The sequence below is a fragment of the Misgurnus anguillicaudatus genome, chromosome 20 (assembly GCF_027580225.2).
Source record: "Misgurnus anguillicaudatus chromosome 20, ASM2758022v2, whole genome shotgun sequence".
Taxonomy (NCBI): Eukaryota; Metazoa; Chordata; class Actinopteri; order Cypriniformes; family Cobitidae; genus Misgurnus; species Misgurnus anguillicaudatus.
Genome location: NC_073356.2, coordinates 39,466,010 through 39,485,909, shown reverse-complemented (window position 1 = coordinate 39,485,909; position 19,900 = coordinate 39,466,010). Strand labels below are relative to the sequence as shown.

General features: G+C 37.6%; 1 protein-coding gene and 1 long non-coding RNA gene across 3 annotated transcripts; one reads left to right on the top strand and one right to left on the bottom strand.

The window, feature by feature from the left end:
• Positions 1-512: 512 nt before the first annotated feature.
• Positions 513-11,084, bottom strand: LOC141351604 (uncharacterized). 2 transcript variants are annotated; one of them, XR_012359908.1, is made up of 3 exons: positions 10,735-11,084; positions 2,928-3,025; positions 513-2,688 (listed from the first exon to the last, which is right to left on the bottom strand). It is a non-coding gene; the product is annotated as an uncharacterized lncRNA (long non-coding RNA). The 2 variants fall into 2 exon arrangements; XR_012359909.1 differs by having other exon boundaries at positions 2,677-2,794.
• A 5,366-nt stretch (positions 11,085-16,450) lies between these two features.
• On the top strand, positions 16,451-18,285 carry LOC129455066 (E3 SUMO-protein ligase ZBED1). The gene is made up of 3 exons (XM_055219710.2): positions 16,451-16,472; positions 16,561-17,772; positions 17,852-18,285. Exons 1-3 carry the CDS (start codon positions 16,451-16,453, stop codon positions 17,974-17,976), a joined length of 1,359 nt encoding a protein of 452 aa, XP_055075685.2. The 3' UTR covers positions 17,977-18,285.
• The last annotated feature ends 1,615 nt before the right edge of the window (positions 18,286-19,900 follow it).

Below are 19,900 nucleotides of genomic sequence, written 5' to 3'. Positions count from 1 at the left end.
AACTAAATAAAAACTACAAGTAAAGATTTTTGAAAAATAGAAATGAAATCAAAACTATTTATGCACCACTAAAAATAACTCAAACTAAACTGAAATAAAATAACACATTACAAAACAAAATAAAAATAAAACCTATTTTTTTTTTTAAACTATAATAACCCTGGTCAGTATTAAGATTGATTCATGGTCACGCTGGCTACCAGTGACTTACTGATATAAAAAGGATCCTGCTGTGGTAATCTGTTGAGCTGTGGAGAAAAAAAAGACACCATTAACATGGTGATAGAGATTCAGATTTAACCAAAGATATTAGATATACCAAGATGAAGCACTAGCATTGCTATGAATTGAGGGGGGGGGGGGGTTCAAAACACTCAATATAGCCACTAAAGCAAAAAAAGTCGTGCCTTCTATTAAGAGCAACCAATCAGCAATCACTAAAGAAGAATGACAAACTGTGTGTAAGTCTGATGTCATCTCAAAACAACTATATGTGTTTACTTACCCAGGAGCCAGCCCTCGCGAACGGCACCTGCTCCAAGTCCATTTCCTACACTGCTGTGCACTAGAATAACAGAGTCATGTGTAGAACCAGGCCACCGTGCCGCGACATTATAGATGATTTGCACATTTATTGAATGCACATGTTTGCGATTCACATAAATGAATTCATCTACATATGGAGCCCTTATAGCAATATGAGTGCAGTCAATTGCACCGATTACATTGAGGAAACCGGACATTGCTGCAAATTGCCTTTTAATATTGGCCTGTTCTCCGACAGTGTAAGGAATTATGGCAGTAGGGATGGCTGTGAAATCCCAGACCTATGACAAATGAATAGGAGTGTCAAAATCAATAAGGTTTGCCTTACAAAAAGTACAGTTAGTTACTTGTCGCCTATTTACTGCTGGTATGTCCCTGTTGCCAAAAATCCTAAAACTGAAAGGACTTGGGTTGGTACGGGGATGGCGCGGTTCCGTCTTGTTGGCCTTTAATTGATTTATTACTAGTAAAAATACACATTAAAGATGTGTAATTGCAGAGCTCTGTAATTCAATTGTTACTAAAAATTCAATTGTAGAGCTCTTTAATTTCATTCTTATTAGTAAAAATATAATTACGACGAGTAATGCGCTGGCTACATTAAAAGATAATTTGGCTTCCCATATCGTGTGTAAACCAACACCCCCACAGGCACAGGAGGAATGAAGACCAAGTCCATAGGCAACAAAAACAAAAGTCAATTTCAAATCGTTCAACCGTTACTCTGAAGAGGGTTTTAGTCTCCATTTCTCTCAATATTGAGTAAAAGCTCAGTATTCAAGTAACTTATTCCTCAAATTTCTCTGGAATCCCTCATCTACATCTGCTCTCTTTCTGTCGCACGTGCAGACTACCCGACTCTCACGTGTGTGAGAGGAACCCGGAAGCAAGCGATGCGCCAAACAGAATTCAGACACATCATTGGTCGAACGCAACTCTCTTCTCATTAGCTGATTCATTGACCATTAAATAACTATATTTAGGGCTTCAGTATGAAAAAGAATTATAATTTAATAACTTTTGTAACTGGAGTTACAAAAGTCTGAAAACACCAAGAAACTTCCTAGAGAACTATCATGTACCTCCAACATGACCACACAAATCTTATGGACACACATGTTGATGGCCTCAGGAGTCCCAGCGATATTAACGGCTCTCTCTTTAGAGTTGGGCAGCATATCAACATCCACCTTTATGTGAGCCCAGATGACTACACACACAGACAGAAGAGCATAATGAAACTTGAACTTTCACTTCTAACATGAAGTGTTGAGGCTAAGATTATATCCATGCTTTCCTTCATGATCTCTTTGAGCTTACAACCGCCCTTGCCAATAATGAAGCCACACTGGGTGGATGGCACCACTAGCCGCAACGTGACAGGGGGCGTCCCTTTTGACGCACTCATTTGCATGACCCTGGAGATGTTCTGATGAAAAAATATGTGCCATAAAACTGGATAATTGTGCTCAGATCTGGAGTATAACGTTCAGCTTAAGTGCAGGGGATTCAGGACGCTTGAGTCACGCTCGGATACGGTTCAAGATTTGACATGATTTGTCTAGTGTGAATACAAAGTAAAAACTAGGAATGCTCCGATCGGTCGGCCGTCGATTGGTATTGGACGAAAAATGGCATTAAATGACTCGATCGGTACTTGCTAAATTTGCAGAGCTCATAAACCGATCTTTATGTTTACTTTTGTCATCATAGGGATCCTGAATGCTGCTGCAATTGGAGACAATATTTTACGTAGTGCGAGCATTTTTTTCAACCTGTTGCTCATGTGCGACATACAGATTTGGATTTCTCTCTCTGCCTTTACAGAGATGCGTGTCTATTTTCTATGAGGACGCGCTAGGGTCAACAGCGCAACGAGTTTAATTAATGTGACTGTAATTGTACGTTCTCAATCTGATCAATAATTATTGCCACAGCTTCAAAGACCGAGTCGTTTCGACCACTAATCACGATGCGCTCCGGGCAGCCTAAAGAAATATTAATAAGAGCACCGCTCTGCAAAGACAATGAAAATCACAGATAAACAGTTTTACACAGACCAAGAGTTTCAATCACTGAAAAGCAAAAAGGATTGATGGGGGATCTCACCTCCTTACGGAGCTTCTGCATGGTTTCACCATTCTGCAAGATAGAAGTGCATTAAAATAAGCTGGACACATGAAGATACATGAACTCATCACTTACACAACACTGCTGAATGCTTCATTCTGATTGGCTGAGAGACATTCTGCAAGTGGAGGAGATTGATTTTATAATTATGCAATTTTATATACAAAGTCATTAAATAGGGAGGCTGACACTGCAAAACATTAAAACTCAATGCTACGAGTGAGCGAGCTGCCTGTTATATTCAAACCCACCTTCCCAATGATGCAGCCCACTTCTTTTCCATGCACGAGCAATTTAATAGTAATTGTGAGTCCTTCCATGTTCTCATGCAGTATCTAACATACAAACACTTGAAACACACAGAATTACTGACATTTATTTTTTGCATTGGCATTTATTACCAAAATTACAAATCTGCTTTACAAGACCCTGGTATTCCCCAGCTTTGTTACACACACACACACCACATCTCATATTTAAATGGTAAAATAAGCTAATGACCGTTCAAAAGTTTAACACTGTAAAGTCTCATCGTGTAATGCAAGGGTTTAAAGGGGACATTCCATGAAAATCAGACTTTTTCCTTTTTTATAAGTGCTATAATCGGGTCCCCAGTGCATTTACCAACCCAGAAATAAGAAAAATAGCAACCCTGTAACTTTGTTTTGGTAAGGCTCTCTCTGCAAGCATGTGAATAAATAGGTCATGCGATTTCGCTCCCCGCATGACGTAGCTAAGGGATCTTATTATAAAGATACCGCCCCTTCAACTGCGCTATCCAACCATGAAGCGAGTGCGAGAGACGGAGAGAAAGAATGACTGACAGCACGACGCGTTTGTATTCCCTCAAACACAAACAGGAGCCTACAATCTTATAACTTTTAATCTTGTAACAGGAAGCCAGTTTAAGGACCTGATTACATATAGAATAGATTTTAAAGTATTGTTACTCGTTTATAAATCACTTCATGGCTTAGGACCCAAATACATGACATATATGCTAACTGAATATAAACCTAAAACATTACTCAGATCATTAGGATCAGGTCAGTAAGAAATACCAAGGGTTAACTCAAAACAAGGTGCGTCTGCATTTAAGATAAGAAAAAATAAGATAAGGGTTAGGGGGTTATCTAGATTAAAAACGCATCTGTTTAACTCTGCATTTACTGAATGAGCACTGTGCTGCTTCACACTGACTGCACTTTTAACTCAAGTCACTTTTACTTCTGTTTTATTCTTTTTAAAATTTTAAACTGTTTTTATTAAAACGACTTTTTTTCTCTTTAATTGTTATTCTAAATTCTCATGTATCTTTGTTTTTATTGTGATTTTATTGTGTATCTATTATTTTTACATTTTCTTTTTTTCCTTTTCATATATTGTTTTCTCATTTCTATGTAAAGCACTTTGAATGACCTCTGTGTATGAAATGTGCTATACAAATAAACTTGTCTTGCCTAACTAGTACTTTTAATAATCTTTCTAAAGATTGAATTAACGTTCTAAAGAATAAATGTTATCTTAGTGCAAGAGAGAGAGCGAGTGAGCGAACCAACGAGAGAGCGAGCAACGCAACGGTTCACTTTCATCAAGTATATTGTTTAATATGTTTCTCTGAGGTTTATATGAATTTATATGAGGATTAATGTACTGCACGAGACAGAGTGAGTGAACAACGCGTATTCACTATCATACACAATAAGCATAAATCTAAATGTGTTGTTTAATGTTTCTCTCAAGTTTCAAATGAATACGAGGAGTTACAAGATAGATAGAGAGTGAGAGACTGACAGAAACACGAATGTGTTCAATCACAATAAACTTAAACATGTCATTTGATCTGTTTCTCTAAAGTTTAAGCATTAAACGTATTGTTTTATTACAGATCATTCAAATGTGCTTGTGTGGTTTGGTTAGAAAGTAAACTTCTGAGTGTTTGTGGTAACATGCTGAAAATCATTGTGCCGGTTTAAAACACTGGCAGGACGATGAGACCTAAAAGTCTTTATTTTTATTCCACAATGTTCCCCATCTGCTGATAAACATGTATTTAGTATGCATAAAACAGATGATTGACTTTTTAAACTTGTTCAAATATATAATGCTTAACATCCCTCACTAACTTCTTTCGTGAGAAAATCTCCCTGATAGAGACAGAGCACAGCGCGTCATAACCTGAAAACCAAGCCCACCAGGGGGGGGGAAGCAATCCAACCGTCTCCATTGACTTTGTATTGCGAGAAGCCGCCTCCTTGTCATTTCTGGCTTATAAATAAAAACTGAATAATGACTAAAAGCTGCTGTGTGACAATATCTACAGCTAACAAGCCAAAGGACCCAGAAATAAGTTTTTATAAGCTGTCGAGCCGTAAAACCCCATTCTTTAAAGAGAATAAAGTGGATCGCCGACTACGTTTCCCCCTAGTGGACGCAGTTCTGCTAATAGTAGTACTATGAAAAGTTGCCTGTATCCATTTCTGTGTCTTTAAACGCTAGTTTTTTAAAGTCGACAGCTTATAAAAACGTATTTGGTTTTTTTTGACTTGTTAGCTGTACACCTTGTCAAACACCAGCTTTTAGCTATTATTCTGTTTTTAAGTTTAATCTGTAAATACGTTTTTATAAGCTGTCGACCTCAAAAAAACGAGCGTTTAAAGACACAAAAATGGACACAGGCAACCTCCCACAGCACTTCCACTAGCAGAACTGCGTCCACTAGGGGGAAACGCAGTCGGCGATCCACTTTATTCTCCTTAAAGACTGGGTTTTAAAGCTCTACAGCTTATAAAAACTTATTTCTGGGTTCTTTGGCTTGTTAGCTGTACATATTGTCACACAGCAGCTCTTAGGCATTATTCAGTTTTTGTTATAAGCCAGAAATGACAAGGAGGCGGCTTCTCGCAATACAAAGTCAATGGAGACGGTTGGATTGCTTTCCCCCCCGGTGGGCGTGGTTTTCAAATTTGCATAACTGCGCTCTGTCTCTATGCTCTGTCATGTCTACAGCGCGAGCGCTTGAGACTCCGCCCACCTGAGCAGCTCGTTTGGATTTAAAGGGATACACACAAAAACGGTGCATTTTTGCTCAGCCCCATAAAGTGCCCATTTTAACATGCCACAATAAATTACCTATAGGGTATTTTGATCTAAAACTTCACATATGTACTCTGGGGACATCAAAGATTTATTTAATATCTTAAAAACATCTGGAATGTCCCCTTTAAACAAGCTGGTTACCCATAGAAGTCAGCGGGTCATTGAACGAAATATTCAGATAATTCAGCACTTATACATATGCATATGAAATTAATCCACATCAATCATTTGTATAGTTTTAAATCCGCAGGTAAGGCAGTGGTGAATGAAGTCGTAACTTGTTATTTTTGGACCAAGATGTATTTTCTATGTTTCAACACGTTCTAACTGACCCACTGATGTCACATGGACTACTTTAATGATGTTTTCATGACCTTTTTGGACATGGACAGTAAACTGTACATACATTTTCAATGGAGGGTCAGAAAGCTCTTGGACTAAATCTAAAACATCTTAAACTGTGTTTACGAAGATGAACGGAGGTCAGGAACGACATGAGGGCGAGTCATTAAGGGACACTTCATCCATTTGCATTAAGCTTTGTATAGCTAGAACCCCAGGCATGTTTTTGAATGGTCGTGCATCATTTCCTCAGTTTCTGCTGAGACAGGAGAAATACAGATTTCAGTGTTGCACCTCCTTCTTTCAGTGCCAATGCACACCCCTAGAGAGTAGGCCTGCACGATTAATCGTTTTTAAACCGAAATCGCGATTTGATTGGATGCGATTTTTGCATCGCAAGAGCTGCGGTTATTTCGATTCAGAACTATCAAATATGACAATCATCTAGTACGCAGTAGTGCTGTGTTCAAAATATCGATACGACGATACATCGTCATAGACGCCTGACGATGCGCGCATCGATACAGCACCTTCTTTATCGATTCGGATGTACTTTTGAAAGTAACGTGACGAATTGCTGTTGATCCGTGATCCATATGGAAAGGACGCATGTGTCCCGCGGAGTATGTAGAGTTAAAGGTGGCGGGGTATACTTTCACTTTGCGTGTCTGTCTCGCTGGCGCACATGTCTGCATAGTGAGCCGCGTACGCGCGCTCTCTCGCTCTCGCGCGCATTAAAGTCAATGAGTTCAGTATGAAAGCGCAGATATCTTAGCCTATACTACTGCAAAGGGCTTTATTAGCCATGCTCTTATAAAACAGTACTAACGCATTTGAGAAGAAACACGACAAAGATTTGCATGTGAAAAGTGTATGTCTAGAGAAGAGATACAGGGCTACTTCAAACTATAACTGTCACATTAACAATCTGATTTCTATTAAATAGTATTAAGTCTGACTGCATGTTTATAGATATATTCATAGATGTAGAATAATGAGAGACAAGAGTAAGGCACTTTATAAATATGCTTTTAAAAAAACATAAGTTAAGTACTAACTCTGGGATTTTAAATATTTCTAATAGCTAATAAATGAATGGCAAAAACACAACTGTTACAACACTGCTTATTCAATCTACAATAAACAAATAATAAAAATAATAATAATAATAATGTTACTAAATTCTGAACAAAAATGTAATTCAAAATAGTATTGTATCGTGATTCGCATCGTATCGGGACCCTTGTATCGGGATACGTATCGTATCTGGGAATTGTTGGCGATACACAGCCCTAGTACGCAGTTTTTGACAGTTCGCTTCATGCGCATTGTACGTTTGATGCAGTTTAAACCAATAGAGGGCATTAACACTGAGGTGCTGACTGAACGTCAAATAACGCTATTTGGAAAACATGAGCACGAGCAGCAGTTCAACTCCCCAACAAAGTGTACGGCCATATGATTTCCGCGATGCGGAAAACACGAACGGAATCACGAAATCCAAGCATATAAAATGGAATTAACTGCACAGCGCGGAATGTCATTAAAACCCATTATAACTAATTTATTGGCAAATGAAAGGACAGAAATGCGTGAAAACATTTTCCTTTTGTGTAATGTTGGACTTAAAGAAAGGTATATACGTCCGTTTCTCGTCATGCATCGCAAACAATGACAAGTGCCTCATCAGAGCGTAAGCAGGTTTCATTAAAGCCTGGTACACAGCAGACGAAAGAGGTACAGTATACTTACTTGCACGCGCACATCCGCACCGCTTTAAAAGTATATTTGCAGGCACGAGGGTTCATGAAGCGCGCACACAGCGAGTAGTCAGCACACGCGTGATCACTAAACTAAGTTTCTTTGTCTAAGTGAACATAAGCAGCTGGATGTTTATCATTATATTGAAGCAGTCTTGTGTCTTAAAGTGACAGACAGTAACCTGGTGCTTTCTGTGTCAGAAATGTTCATTACACACCAGAAATTAAAATCACTCCTTACTCTTAACTGAACAAACTTCTGCAGCTCCACATTTAAAATCGTACAGTGAGGAATGTGCAGTGTTTTATTTGTATTTTTGCTAATGTTAAATCATAGATTCTAATAACTAACATAAATGTATATATTACAGATGCCTGAAAAGTAAAAGAAGATGAGTATAGTCTTATGATTAATAGAAAAAACTAAACATTTGCTTGTCAGAAGCATTGTTGTAGTGACAGTCAAAATACATTGGCCTATAGCCCTATATGTTATTTTAAATAAAACTAATTAAATTGTTAAATTGTATTCTTTTAATGTTCTTTGATTAAAAAAAGTGTGTCTGCAGAAGAGCAAAGTCCATCAGACACCTTGGTACAATGTTTAAGAGGTTTTAAATAAACAGTAGAACAGCATCTTTCTTTGGTGCTGTTAAAACCACCACAACAAACCTGGATTTAGCTTGTTTATTATATACTAATAAATCAATTCAATTCAATTTTATTTATAAAGGACTTTTCACAAGTGTTAATTGTTGCAAAGCAGCTTTACATGAGAAGATGTAGAGGAGAACACAGAAAATCAATAGATAATATAAGCAGTAAAATAGCGGCTAAGGTTAAACCGTACAAGTGAGCACATTAATAATGTAGCTTATACAGTAAAGTGCTAAGTTAAGCCAAAGTTGGCTGACTCTCCCTGGGACGCAAAAAACCTCTAGGAAAAAACCAAAATCACACTTTAAACCGCGAATCGCAATTTGGATCAGAAGAATCACAATTCAAATTTTTTCTCCAAATCGTGCAGCCCTAAAAATGTTATAGCCAGATATGATGACTCTACTCCAACACGCCTCAAGACAGATGAGTGATCTATTCATCAAGCCAACACGCAAACTGGCGCATATGAAACTGAAAGTAATAGTGCTGTGACAGATCGCAGTTGATCCGTGATCGGTACGTATCATGACCCACAGTTCAGCTCGCATGCGATTCGCGGATTAATACGCAAACTTAAATAGGGAAAGTTGATCTTTTGCACGCATTTCAAAAGAGTTTCATAAACAATATAACTGAAAAAGGGGCTACAGTGAGCAGCTTTCTGTACACACAGACATGCATTCTGCTGAATATGTCCGGTCAAGCTTCAGTCAAACATGACGTGATCAACCCTATATGCCCTTCAAAGATCAGAACTCCTAATGTGTAAACTATAGCGAGAGTTGCGCTACTGTGTCTCATACTGTAGTCGATTAAGATACATTTGGCGAATAGAGCACTGAAAAACAACATGAAGTTGATTGTTTTTCCTACAATCGAGCAGCCCTAATGCAAACAGGGAATGTGAAAAAATTTTACCTCAATAAGGTCATTCCTATTGTATTCGTGTACATTTTAATCATTAACGGCACACTCTTTTTATGACTAGAATAACAGTAAAGGGTAAAAAAGTAATTGCCAAAACTTAAAACAGAATTTGGGAAAAAATCAAAACAGATTTTATAGAGCTCTACTTATTTTTAATCAGAAATTTGATTGTTTGTGTAGGGCTATGTACTCTTTTATTGTTCATGGACAACACATATACCTTCTCGATTAAATCTTTGAAAGGTACAATAAAAGGTATGAAAACAATTTAAACCACTAAAATTTCACAAAAATAAGATGATACTTTGAAACATTTCGTACAGCTTTAAAAACATTAACTAAACATTAGGTTGTTTCAACCCAACCAAAAAGTTATTTCTACCTAACAGATGGGTTAAAAAAAAATTCAACCCAAAGAGTTAAAAACCCAGAATTGGGTTGGTCCATACTTAACCCATTAATCTTAACCCAACGTTTTTTAGTGCGTCATCGCTTACCTATAACCCATTTTTGTACAATATCTTTCATAGAATAACAACCTGAAAAACTGTAAAAAGAATATGCAGAGTTTAACATTAGCCTCTTTCACACAGTAATTCTGTAAAATTACCATGAATTTACCAGAATGAATTTACCAGTAAATACAAAAATGTGCTGTTAACACATGCAGTGACGTTCCGTCTTTTTACCAGTAAGACATCATTCACACATCAGTATCAAAATTTTCTGGTTTTGTTTCGGTTCCTTGCAAAACATCAAACGTTTCTGTTTTTCGTTTTTGTTCCGTGAACCGGTTCAAAGCTCGATTGGCAAAGGCGGATTATCGCCAGTGGGGCTGGAGTGTTTATTATTCAAGCTCTCAGCGGAAGAATGTACGAGTGTGAGGCGTTTGAAAAAATAGGTCCACAAGTTTACAACAAATGCTAAAACACCTGTTGGAAAGAATCTTTTGCAGTGATTTTTGTGTGAACATATCAGTGAACAGCCCTGACCACTCGGTGAGTTTCACGTCTTTGTAAACGAAAGTTTAATGCATTTTAGGAAGGATTGTTCCAGTGCACCTATACACCCATTAAGAGGTGTGAGATGATACAAGAAACACCCCAAAATTTTCGGGACAGCATCATATGTCCAAATTTCAGTCAAAACCGTTCTATTTCATCATAAACAATCTGAAAACAGGGCTTTAAGTGTAAAATATCAAACTTGTCCTTTAATAAAATGCCTCTTTTTCACATTTGCCTTTTAATTTTAATATTGTCAGTCTTACCTCGAGATTGTATTGAAAATGAAATGTCAAATCATCAATTGCATTTTATTTTTCAATTTGGCATGAATGATGCTTCATCACACTGAAAATAAAAATGAAATAATTTATATTAGCATTTAATTTTCAAATTAAAAAAAGCCAAAAATACCTTTCAGAGGGTACTACTTGCAGGCAGCCAACTTTTTAAGCATTTACAAATACGCACATATTTCAAGACCAAAGGGCTGTTCCTAAAACAAGATTACGAAATAAGCCAGGCTTATTTTGTGAAGTCAGACTTAGTCAGTCGATTTGGTTTCATTAAACAAACTTGAAAATGTTGGAACTCAGGAACTATGGCAACGTATACTTAGAAACTAGCCTGGTCCACGGCAGGCTAACTGCCAGGCTAAGCCTCAGATTTTGGTTAACTAGACTTTTACTAACACTGAACTGTAAATGCCATGATATTACAGCTGACTCTCTGACATCAGTGTAAAAATAAACTTATATACTAAATTTAACATAATTTGTTACAATAATAATTAATACAATATAGACAGTGTTTAATTATATGGTATGTGATAAGCCTCTGAAATGTTTAGACCAATGAATTACACACATTATTATGAATTAGTTTTCGTACATTGCATTTTATTTTCTCCTTTACGTGAAGCACTTTGGCTAGCCTTAGGGCTATTGGAAAGGTGCTATATAAATAAACTGACCTTGATCTATGATAAAACAAATTACAATCTTAAAAACCCCTTTTTAAATGTGCCCCAGATTCAAAAAAAACAACTGTTAAATTTAAAGTTTTTTTTTAATCATTCCTCAGCTAAATATGTATCATATAAGTTACATAGTATATTTTAAACATATACAGGGCCGTACTGGCTTGTTTTTATTATTTATAATGTATACATGGTATTCTAATAGCTTACAGGTTGTCTTTTTAAAATGTGTTATATTAGTACAGTATATAAAGAATAAAAGAAATTCGAAGCAAAATGGAAGAAAACTATGAGACGGGTATTGAACTCGGGTGGCTGAATGCGCTGTTGAGTTATTTGAAAGCAAAACTGACTACTATGCTATCATTTCCGACGAGGTCCCAACAGTTTCATATTTGATCGTAAATCGTAGATTTGAATTTAACTGCTGCATGAAAGCATTTAATCCATTTAAAATGACTTTCCAGCCTTTTATATGGTTTTGTTTATTGCAGCAGTAGTACTATCACTTTTAGTCAGTAGTACGTTTTTCATACATTATCACAAATCACCGCTCTCTCTTGAATTTTGATCGTTTTAATCCACGCTCGACCTCTAGGGCTGCTCAAGAATAGCGTGCACGCGATATTATCTTGACTTCTTGAGCCTCGTTCAAATTAATAGGACTGCGTAAACATCAAATAACCGCTTAACGCGCGTTTACTAGGTTTTTTTTGCCAAATTTAACCGACACGTTTACATAATAAATGTTTAACGAGTCTGAAATTTCATCTGAGATGAGACGGGGCCGATTAGAGCTCGTGAAAGCGCTCAAATCTTACCTGATGCGTGCTCCAAGTAGTGATGTTACGTCTGGCTCCGAAGCTTGCTTCAAACTCGAAATGTCTTTACAATGAACCAGTGCTTCGGAGCTTGTATCATTACGTCACTAGTCACGTGAAAATGACGTCTGAAGCAAATACACTAGTGCTGCGTCCGAAACAGCCTACTACTTACTATATAGTACGCGAAAAGCAGTAGGCGAGGCGAGTAGTATGTCCGAATACATAGTATTCGAAAAACAGTATGCGAAAAGTACCCGGATGACCTACTACTTCCGGTTAGATTTTGCAGTGTGCATACGATGGACGCTTCACTATCCCGTGATGCCCCGGGAGAGGAGTTATCCAACGAAGAAGACGGGGCATGCGGTTGTTTTCGCGCTGAAATGACATGACGTGATGACGACGTATATCACGTGATGTAGCAACATGGCGGGTGTAGTACGTCCGAATCTCATTCATACTACCAGGATTCATACTATACAGTACCTACTGTTTTAACGCTAAGTAAGTAGGTACTTCATCTAATTCAGTACCTACTATACAGTATGCGGTTTCGGACGCAGCCTAGGTGTGTTCGACTTCATGCGGCGCTGCGCAGACCGATCGGCGGCTGACTTGAAGCAGTGCATTTTGGTTAGTAAGTTTGTCCGACTTCAGCTGGCGCTGCAGGCACGTGACTGTGTCATATGGTTTTTAAGTACCGCGAGAGCGTTTCGAGAGTAGCCGGCTAGCTCAGCCGGTGCAGCTTCTCCAGAGCGGCTGCACGGAGTTGTGATGACGTAACAGCTTTACGTGATTGGCTGCCTCACTGATGACAACGATCACGTGCGTTTCAAGTTTAATCCAACCTTTAGTTCCACTAATAAACATTATAAATTCATGTTTTAAAACAGGAAAAAACACTTTAATATGCTTAAATATGTTATATTGTGTCGTGTAATAAAATAAAAAGGAAAATTCCAAACTCTATTGGTATTTTAATAATATAGACTTGTTTCCTGTTATTTTCGGGTATACAGTATAAGCAGCAATTAAAATATTCGATATAAAATGTTTCTGGTTGCAACTTTTTATTAAAAGGTTTGTTTTTATCAAATTCAGCATCTAATTCACTTCATTTGCGATTAAACACAAGGAAACACGGCGCACACGTCACTACGGCAAGCAGCAGGTGTCCGGCTTGACGGCTCCGTCTTCAGTTCCTCCCTCGACTGCAAGCGGCAAACCTCGCCGATCGGTCTGCGCAGCGCCGGATGATCTCGAACACACCTACTGGTTCACTCCTGTAGCGAACCACCTGACTGCTTTGACAGCCCGATCCGGGGTTGACCGGTTTGAAACGTGGCGGCTGTATTTCTTATAAAAGTGAAGCCAAACCATGGCGATACCGTGGGTTATAGTAGTCGGAGTTTGGATTGTCGTTGTTGTTGAGGAGATTGTATTGAGATTATTTCATTGTTGTGATGGAGCCAGCGAGAAAGAGGAGTCGTTCCCAAGTTTGGGAACACTTTCAACTTATTTCCCCGAATAAGGTTATTTCTTTGGCATTTCTGCATAGTTTTATTTTTGTGTGATTTTTTTTGTAAAACAAAAAATAATTAATAAACTAATGTTATCAAAACACAAATATTTTCTTTACATTGTTATTTCAAAGTCTCAATCAATTTGTATGATTTGTGATTTTTAAATGCTTTTTCTCTTAGATTGATTTCTAATTTCCGTGAAGCACTTTGAACTTTGCAATTGATCAATAAAAATTAAAATGAAGCAGGTCCTTCGCTAGCAACACAGAAAAAGCAAAAAGCGCAAACGGGCATTAAATATTAATATGACGTTGATTTTATTGTTTTATTAATTGATATTCACAAAACTTATCAACAAAACATCGATTAAAATTAAGAGACAAATTATATGAAACGAATTTTATTTTAAAGTAGCAAACAAAACTTAAATTAAACTTAAAATAATGTCTCACCCATTACAATTCTCCCTTCATATTGGCCTTTACAACTCCCTAGTCGGCGTTTATAATTACAGTCTCTCTTTCGTAATAAGCTAACTAAATTTAACAAAACATAAACAACATTACAACAATATTCAAACCCAACAATACTCAAACAAATATAAAAAAGACATTATCTATATGGATCAGGGCCGGCCCTGGGCATAGGCGGAATAGGCAAATGCTAAGGGCGCCACCGACCCCTTGGGGCGTCCGTGCGCCCAAATTATTATTTTTTTTATATATGTATATAAACATTTATATTATAAAATATATAAATACTTATAGTTAAATATTTTGCACAAGAAAACAGCAGTTATTAATGAATTATTAGTAGTATAGTATCTCGGAAGATCGTGCTTGTTAAATAGCTCTGTGGCTATACTGCACTGAAGCGGCAGTTTAAAATATAAACCCAGAATTCAGCGAACGTCAAGAACAAGAAAACGGAAACAAAAATCAGACAGAGACGCGGAATTTACATAATGTTACATAGACCATGTTTAAATTTCAATGTTTCTGCACAGAAATACCAACTTGTTCACTTTGTTTGGTATTAATAAGCTGCGCATTGGAGTGCTGGACGCGGTGCTGAAGACACGCTCGGACGGAGTACTGGGCAGCACAGATATTTACGTGCAACCTATTGGAAACTATTATTCGTTATTATATAATTATTATTCGTTATTTTACTTTATTACTTCCACTTAAGAAGAGTTCTGCACTTTTTATTTCAATATTTCTCTTTATATGAATACTATTTTGTACTTAAATCTATAATTTCATTATTTTACTAACCCAACTAACTCATCTGCGCTTTCCGATAGGTTGCACGTAAGGGGAAAAGTATAGCTTTCTTCCCCTTGAGAAGAGTTCTGCACTTTTAAACTTTAAAAAAAAATATCTCTTTACAAAAAAATTTTCTTCTATTTTAAAGCTGTAATTTCGTTATTTTACTAACCCAACTAATGACTCCTCCGCTTTCCAATAGATTGCACGTAGATATCTGTGTATATGTGCCATCACGCGTCTTCAGCACCGCGGGGAGCAGCCAGCACTCCAATGTGCAGCTTATTAATACCAGACAAAGTTGGTATTTCTGTCCAGAAACATTGAAATTTATACATGGTCCGTGTAACGTAATTTAAATCTCGCGTCTTGGCCTTATTGTTTTTTTCTTGTTTTTGACGTTCGCTGAATTCTGAGTTTATATTTTAAACTGCCGCTTCAGTGCAGTATAGCCACAGAGCTATTTAACAATGAGCACAATCTCCCGAGACACTACAACATGCTACTAATAATTCATTAATAACAGCTGTTTTCTTGTACACAATTAAATATTTTAAGCTAAATGTACAGTGTTAAAACATGTAAAAAAAGACAAGATTTTAACAATGTCAAGATCAAATGCCTGAGTAACAGGGTATTGTGTGTGTATGTGTTCGTGTTCGTGTGCGTGTGCGTGTGTTTGTGTGTGTTTCCAAAATATTTTCTAAATAAAGAAAACAAGACAAATCTGTGCAGTTTGTTTCCGTGTAAGTTTATGAACAAAATGATTGGAACACAATTGTGATTCTAAAGGGCACCAGGTGAAATCTTGCCTAGGGCAGCAAATTGGCCAGGGCCGGCCCTGATATGGATACATGTTAAAACAATCTGATATTACGTTTTTAATATCTGGTTGGTAGATGTTTACTATTTTTGGCAAAACCTCCGTTGCAAACCTCCATTTACCTGAATAAAAATAATTTTTACTTTGAAAACGATGCACTGTCACGTTAACATCAGTTGTTCGTTTATAAGAATCGGTCTACGTTCATTTACACTGCAGCGCAAAATCTGAGTTCTCAAACTAAAACAGTGTCTGCAGCGTTTGCCAACAAATCAGTTTATGAGGGTCGAAAACGGTGGTGTAGCGTAAATGAAATGCGTAAACGTAGTAAAAGTAACGCGTTTTAAAAGATGAATGCATTAATGTAAAAATAGCCTATGTGTATGAAATGTGATACAAATAAAATTGCCTTGCCTATATGTAATTGCAATGATTCTCACACAGATCAACATTGTTGTTACAGGTTCAGTGCTTGGTGTGTGATCAGCAATTGGCGTATAATAATAATAATACGTCTTCCATGCTGAGGCATTATAGGGCTAAGCATGAGCAGTCTGGAGGGTCAATGGAAAACTCCAGCTCTCAAGGTAGGTCATTTATGGAATAGTTTCTACTGTTACAGTATGAATAAACTTTACTTAAAGTTTAACATGTATTTGCATATTTTCTGTCCAGTGAATCGCAAGCAACAGCTTGATGAGGCTCTAGTGGATATGATTGTGGAGGATTCACAGCCTTTCTCTATTGTGGATGACAGTGGCTTTAAAGCATTTGTGGCTAAGCTTGACCCCACTTATGCACTACCATCCAGGCAGGCTCTGAAGGTCATGGTGGACCACAAATATGAGGAGCAGAAGCAGAAGGCCATGGCTGAGCTACAGAAGACAGAGTGTGTGAGCCTAACTGCAGATATGTGGACCTCTATTAATATGGATGCGTATCTGGCCGTTACATGCCATTATGTAGATGACAAGGATAACCTTGCCACAGTACTTCTGGGGGTACGGTCATTTCCAAAAGCTCACACTGCGGAGAACCTTGCAGAGGCCAAGAGGTTGCTCTTTGAAGAATGGGGTATACAGAGCAAAATAAAATCCCTGGTCACTGATGCTGCTTCAAATATGATAGCCATTGCCAACAACTTAAAGATTAGGCATGTTATATGCATCGCACATGCCTTGAATTTGGTAGTCAAGAAGTCCCTTGATGCAACTCCTGGTCTGGAAGATATTAGAACAAGAGCACGAAGGATGGTGACTTACTTTAAGACCAGTACCACAGCAAAAGAGCGGCTCAGAGAGAAACAGGAACAAATGGCACGTCCAGTGAAGAAGCTGATTCTGGAGGTTGATACACGCTGGAACAGTACCTATTTAATGCTTCAGCGTATATATGAAGAGAGAGAACCAGTGGGTGCAGCACTGGCTACACTGAGAACTGATGTGGCTCCTCTGACATCAGAAGAATATTTTGCAATATCTGAGTGCATGAAAGTGCTAGCCCCATTCCAGGTGGCCACCGTTGAACTTTCTGAGGAGAAGAGAGTATCTGGCTCTAAGGTCATTCCCATGATGAAAATGTTGCGATACACAATAAATGAAACCCTCAAAACCATTTCCAATGACACTGCAATGCAGCTGGGACAGAATCTGTCAAGAAGATTAGCAGATAAATTTTCAGCCCTTGAATCAACAAGTGTTTTGACACTAGCTACACTGCTAGATCCAAGATTTAAAACATTTGGTTTTCATAATCATATACAGGCCCAGACGGCAATTGGACGACTAACATCTGAATGCACAGCATTAATCAGAGACACTGCTCATCAAACCTCTAGCCACTCAGCACAGCCAGATACAGCACAGAATCTTGAAAGTACAGGTCAAGGTAAAGTAAATATCCAAAAATGTAACTAAAAAATGCATAACTTGTAACATGTTGGTTTTGTTTTTAATTTCTCTTGCAGATCAGTTGAACCTTTGGGAACTGCTGGACAACGATGCAAGTAATGCAAGGAGGAACAAAAGTGCAACATCAGATGCAAGAGGTCCAGCGCTACATGACCGATCCCCCACTGCAGCGTTCTGCTGACCCTCTTGCTTATTGGTCCACCCACAAAGCAATATATCCTCATTTATACCAGCTTTCTAAACTGTTTTTGTGTACCCCTGCATCATCTGTGCCATGCGAGAGAATATTCTCTAAAGCTGGTGAAATAGTTTCAAAAAAAAGAAATCGTCTGTCACCAAAGACTGTGGAGAAAATAATATTTTTGAATAAAAACCATAATATTTAATGAATACATTCCTCATCATTGTCTAAGCCCTCTTCATGTACCCAAAGCACACCCTCTGCCACATTTTATTTATGATTATTATTCATTAGAAAACATAAACATTGTTACATTTAAACAGGTTTCAAAAACAGAAAATTCAAAAAAAACTCTGCTATATTATACAACTACATCCAGTTACCCAAGCACATAATTTTTAACATACAAAATTATCTGTCCCACCAGTAAACAAGGTATTACTGCTGCTTCCCAAAGCTAAACAAGAAAAAGTTTTCACACATTGTAGTGGTCTATGATTTTCTTTCATTGTGTACAGAAATAATTACACACACACATTTCATGCTAAATGTTTTATTATCAAGGAGTTGAACACATGAAATTCATCAATATCTGTCAAATTCACATACATAATGAGTTTCAAACCACTGTGTCAACTCTGACCGCCTCAGTAAACACGTAATAAACTGGGCGTTGAGATATAAGTCTATTAGTTGCATTACATTTACTTCACCAGGAGATGGTGCTGCAGTTTCTATCTGAATGAAGCTTCGAGTAATGAACCATTTTCGACACAATTGTATCAGAAAGCAATAATGCTTCGAAACGCTTAATTTGGCCATCATGGGACCACAATGCGCAGTGTGACCAGGGGCTTAGATTTGGTGGTACTTTTGGACATGACCCTGTAGATGTTCTGATGAAAAACAGATGTGTCATAAAACTGGTGTATTCACACTAGACAAATCATGTCAAATCTTGAGCCGTATCTGAGCATGACTCTCAAGCGCCCTGAATCCTCTGCACTTAAGCTGAACTTTATGCTCCAGACCTGAACACAATTATCCAAAGTAAAACCTCGGGATGCTCCGAACGGTCGATCAGTATCGGACGAAAAATGGCATTAAATGACTCGATCGGTACTCGCTAAATTTGCAAATCTCATAAACCGATCTTTTGGTTTACTTTTGTCATCATAGGGATCCTGAACGCGCCTGCAATTGGAGACAATATTTTACGTAGTGCGAGCATTTGTTCAACCCGTTGCTCATGTGCGACATGCAGATTTGGATTTCTCTCTCTGCCTTTACAGAGATATGTGAGGACGCGCTCCGGTCAACAGCGCAACACGTCTTTACATCCCCATCAAACACCGTATAAAACACATATCTATCATTGACAATTGCATCCTCATGCCGAAAGTGTATTATTTGCATGCGTTTTAAAGTATTGAGCGTTTTAGCAAACTTTATTTAACCAGGAGAAATGATATTGAGACTATAGTCTCTCTTTCAAATTTAAACTTTCATTTTCCTCACAGCTGCTCTTGTCTGCGTACACCCGACGCGTACGCACAGAGCAGCCTGTCATCAGTGGTACCCGTGAACAGAGCGATCTCTCTCTCTCATGTCTTAAAGTTGCAATATCCTACAGTAACATCTCAATATAATCGCTCTCTGCTCTTGACTAAAGAACTGTTATACTCCATATGAATGCGTGTATATTTCATTTATACAATAAAGACTGTAAAGTGTTTAATTTACATTTCTTTTAAGAGACCTTTTTAAAGTGATATTAAATATCTCTTTGCAGAAGAAATATTTGTTGTACTTATTTATTTGATTCTCTATTAAAACAATAATATACTTAATTACTGCAAGACAAGTAATATAACAAAGGCAACATCTGTGGTTTTAATTTATCTAGAAACATTTTTAAAAGTTA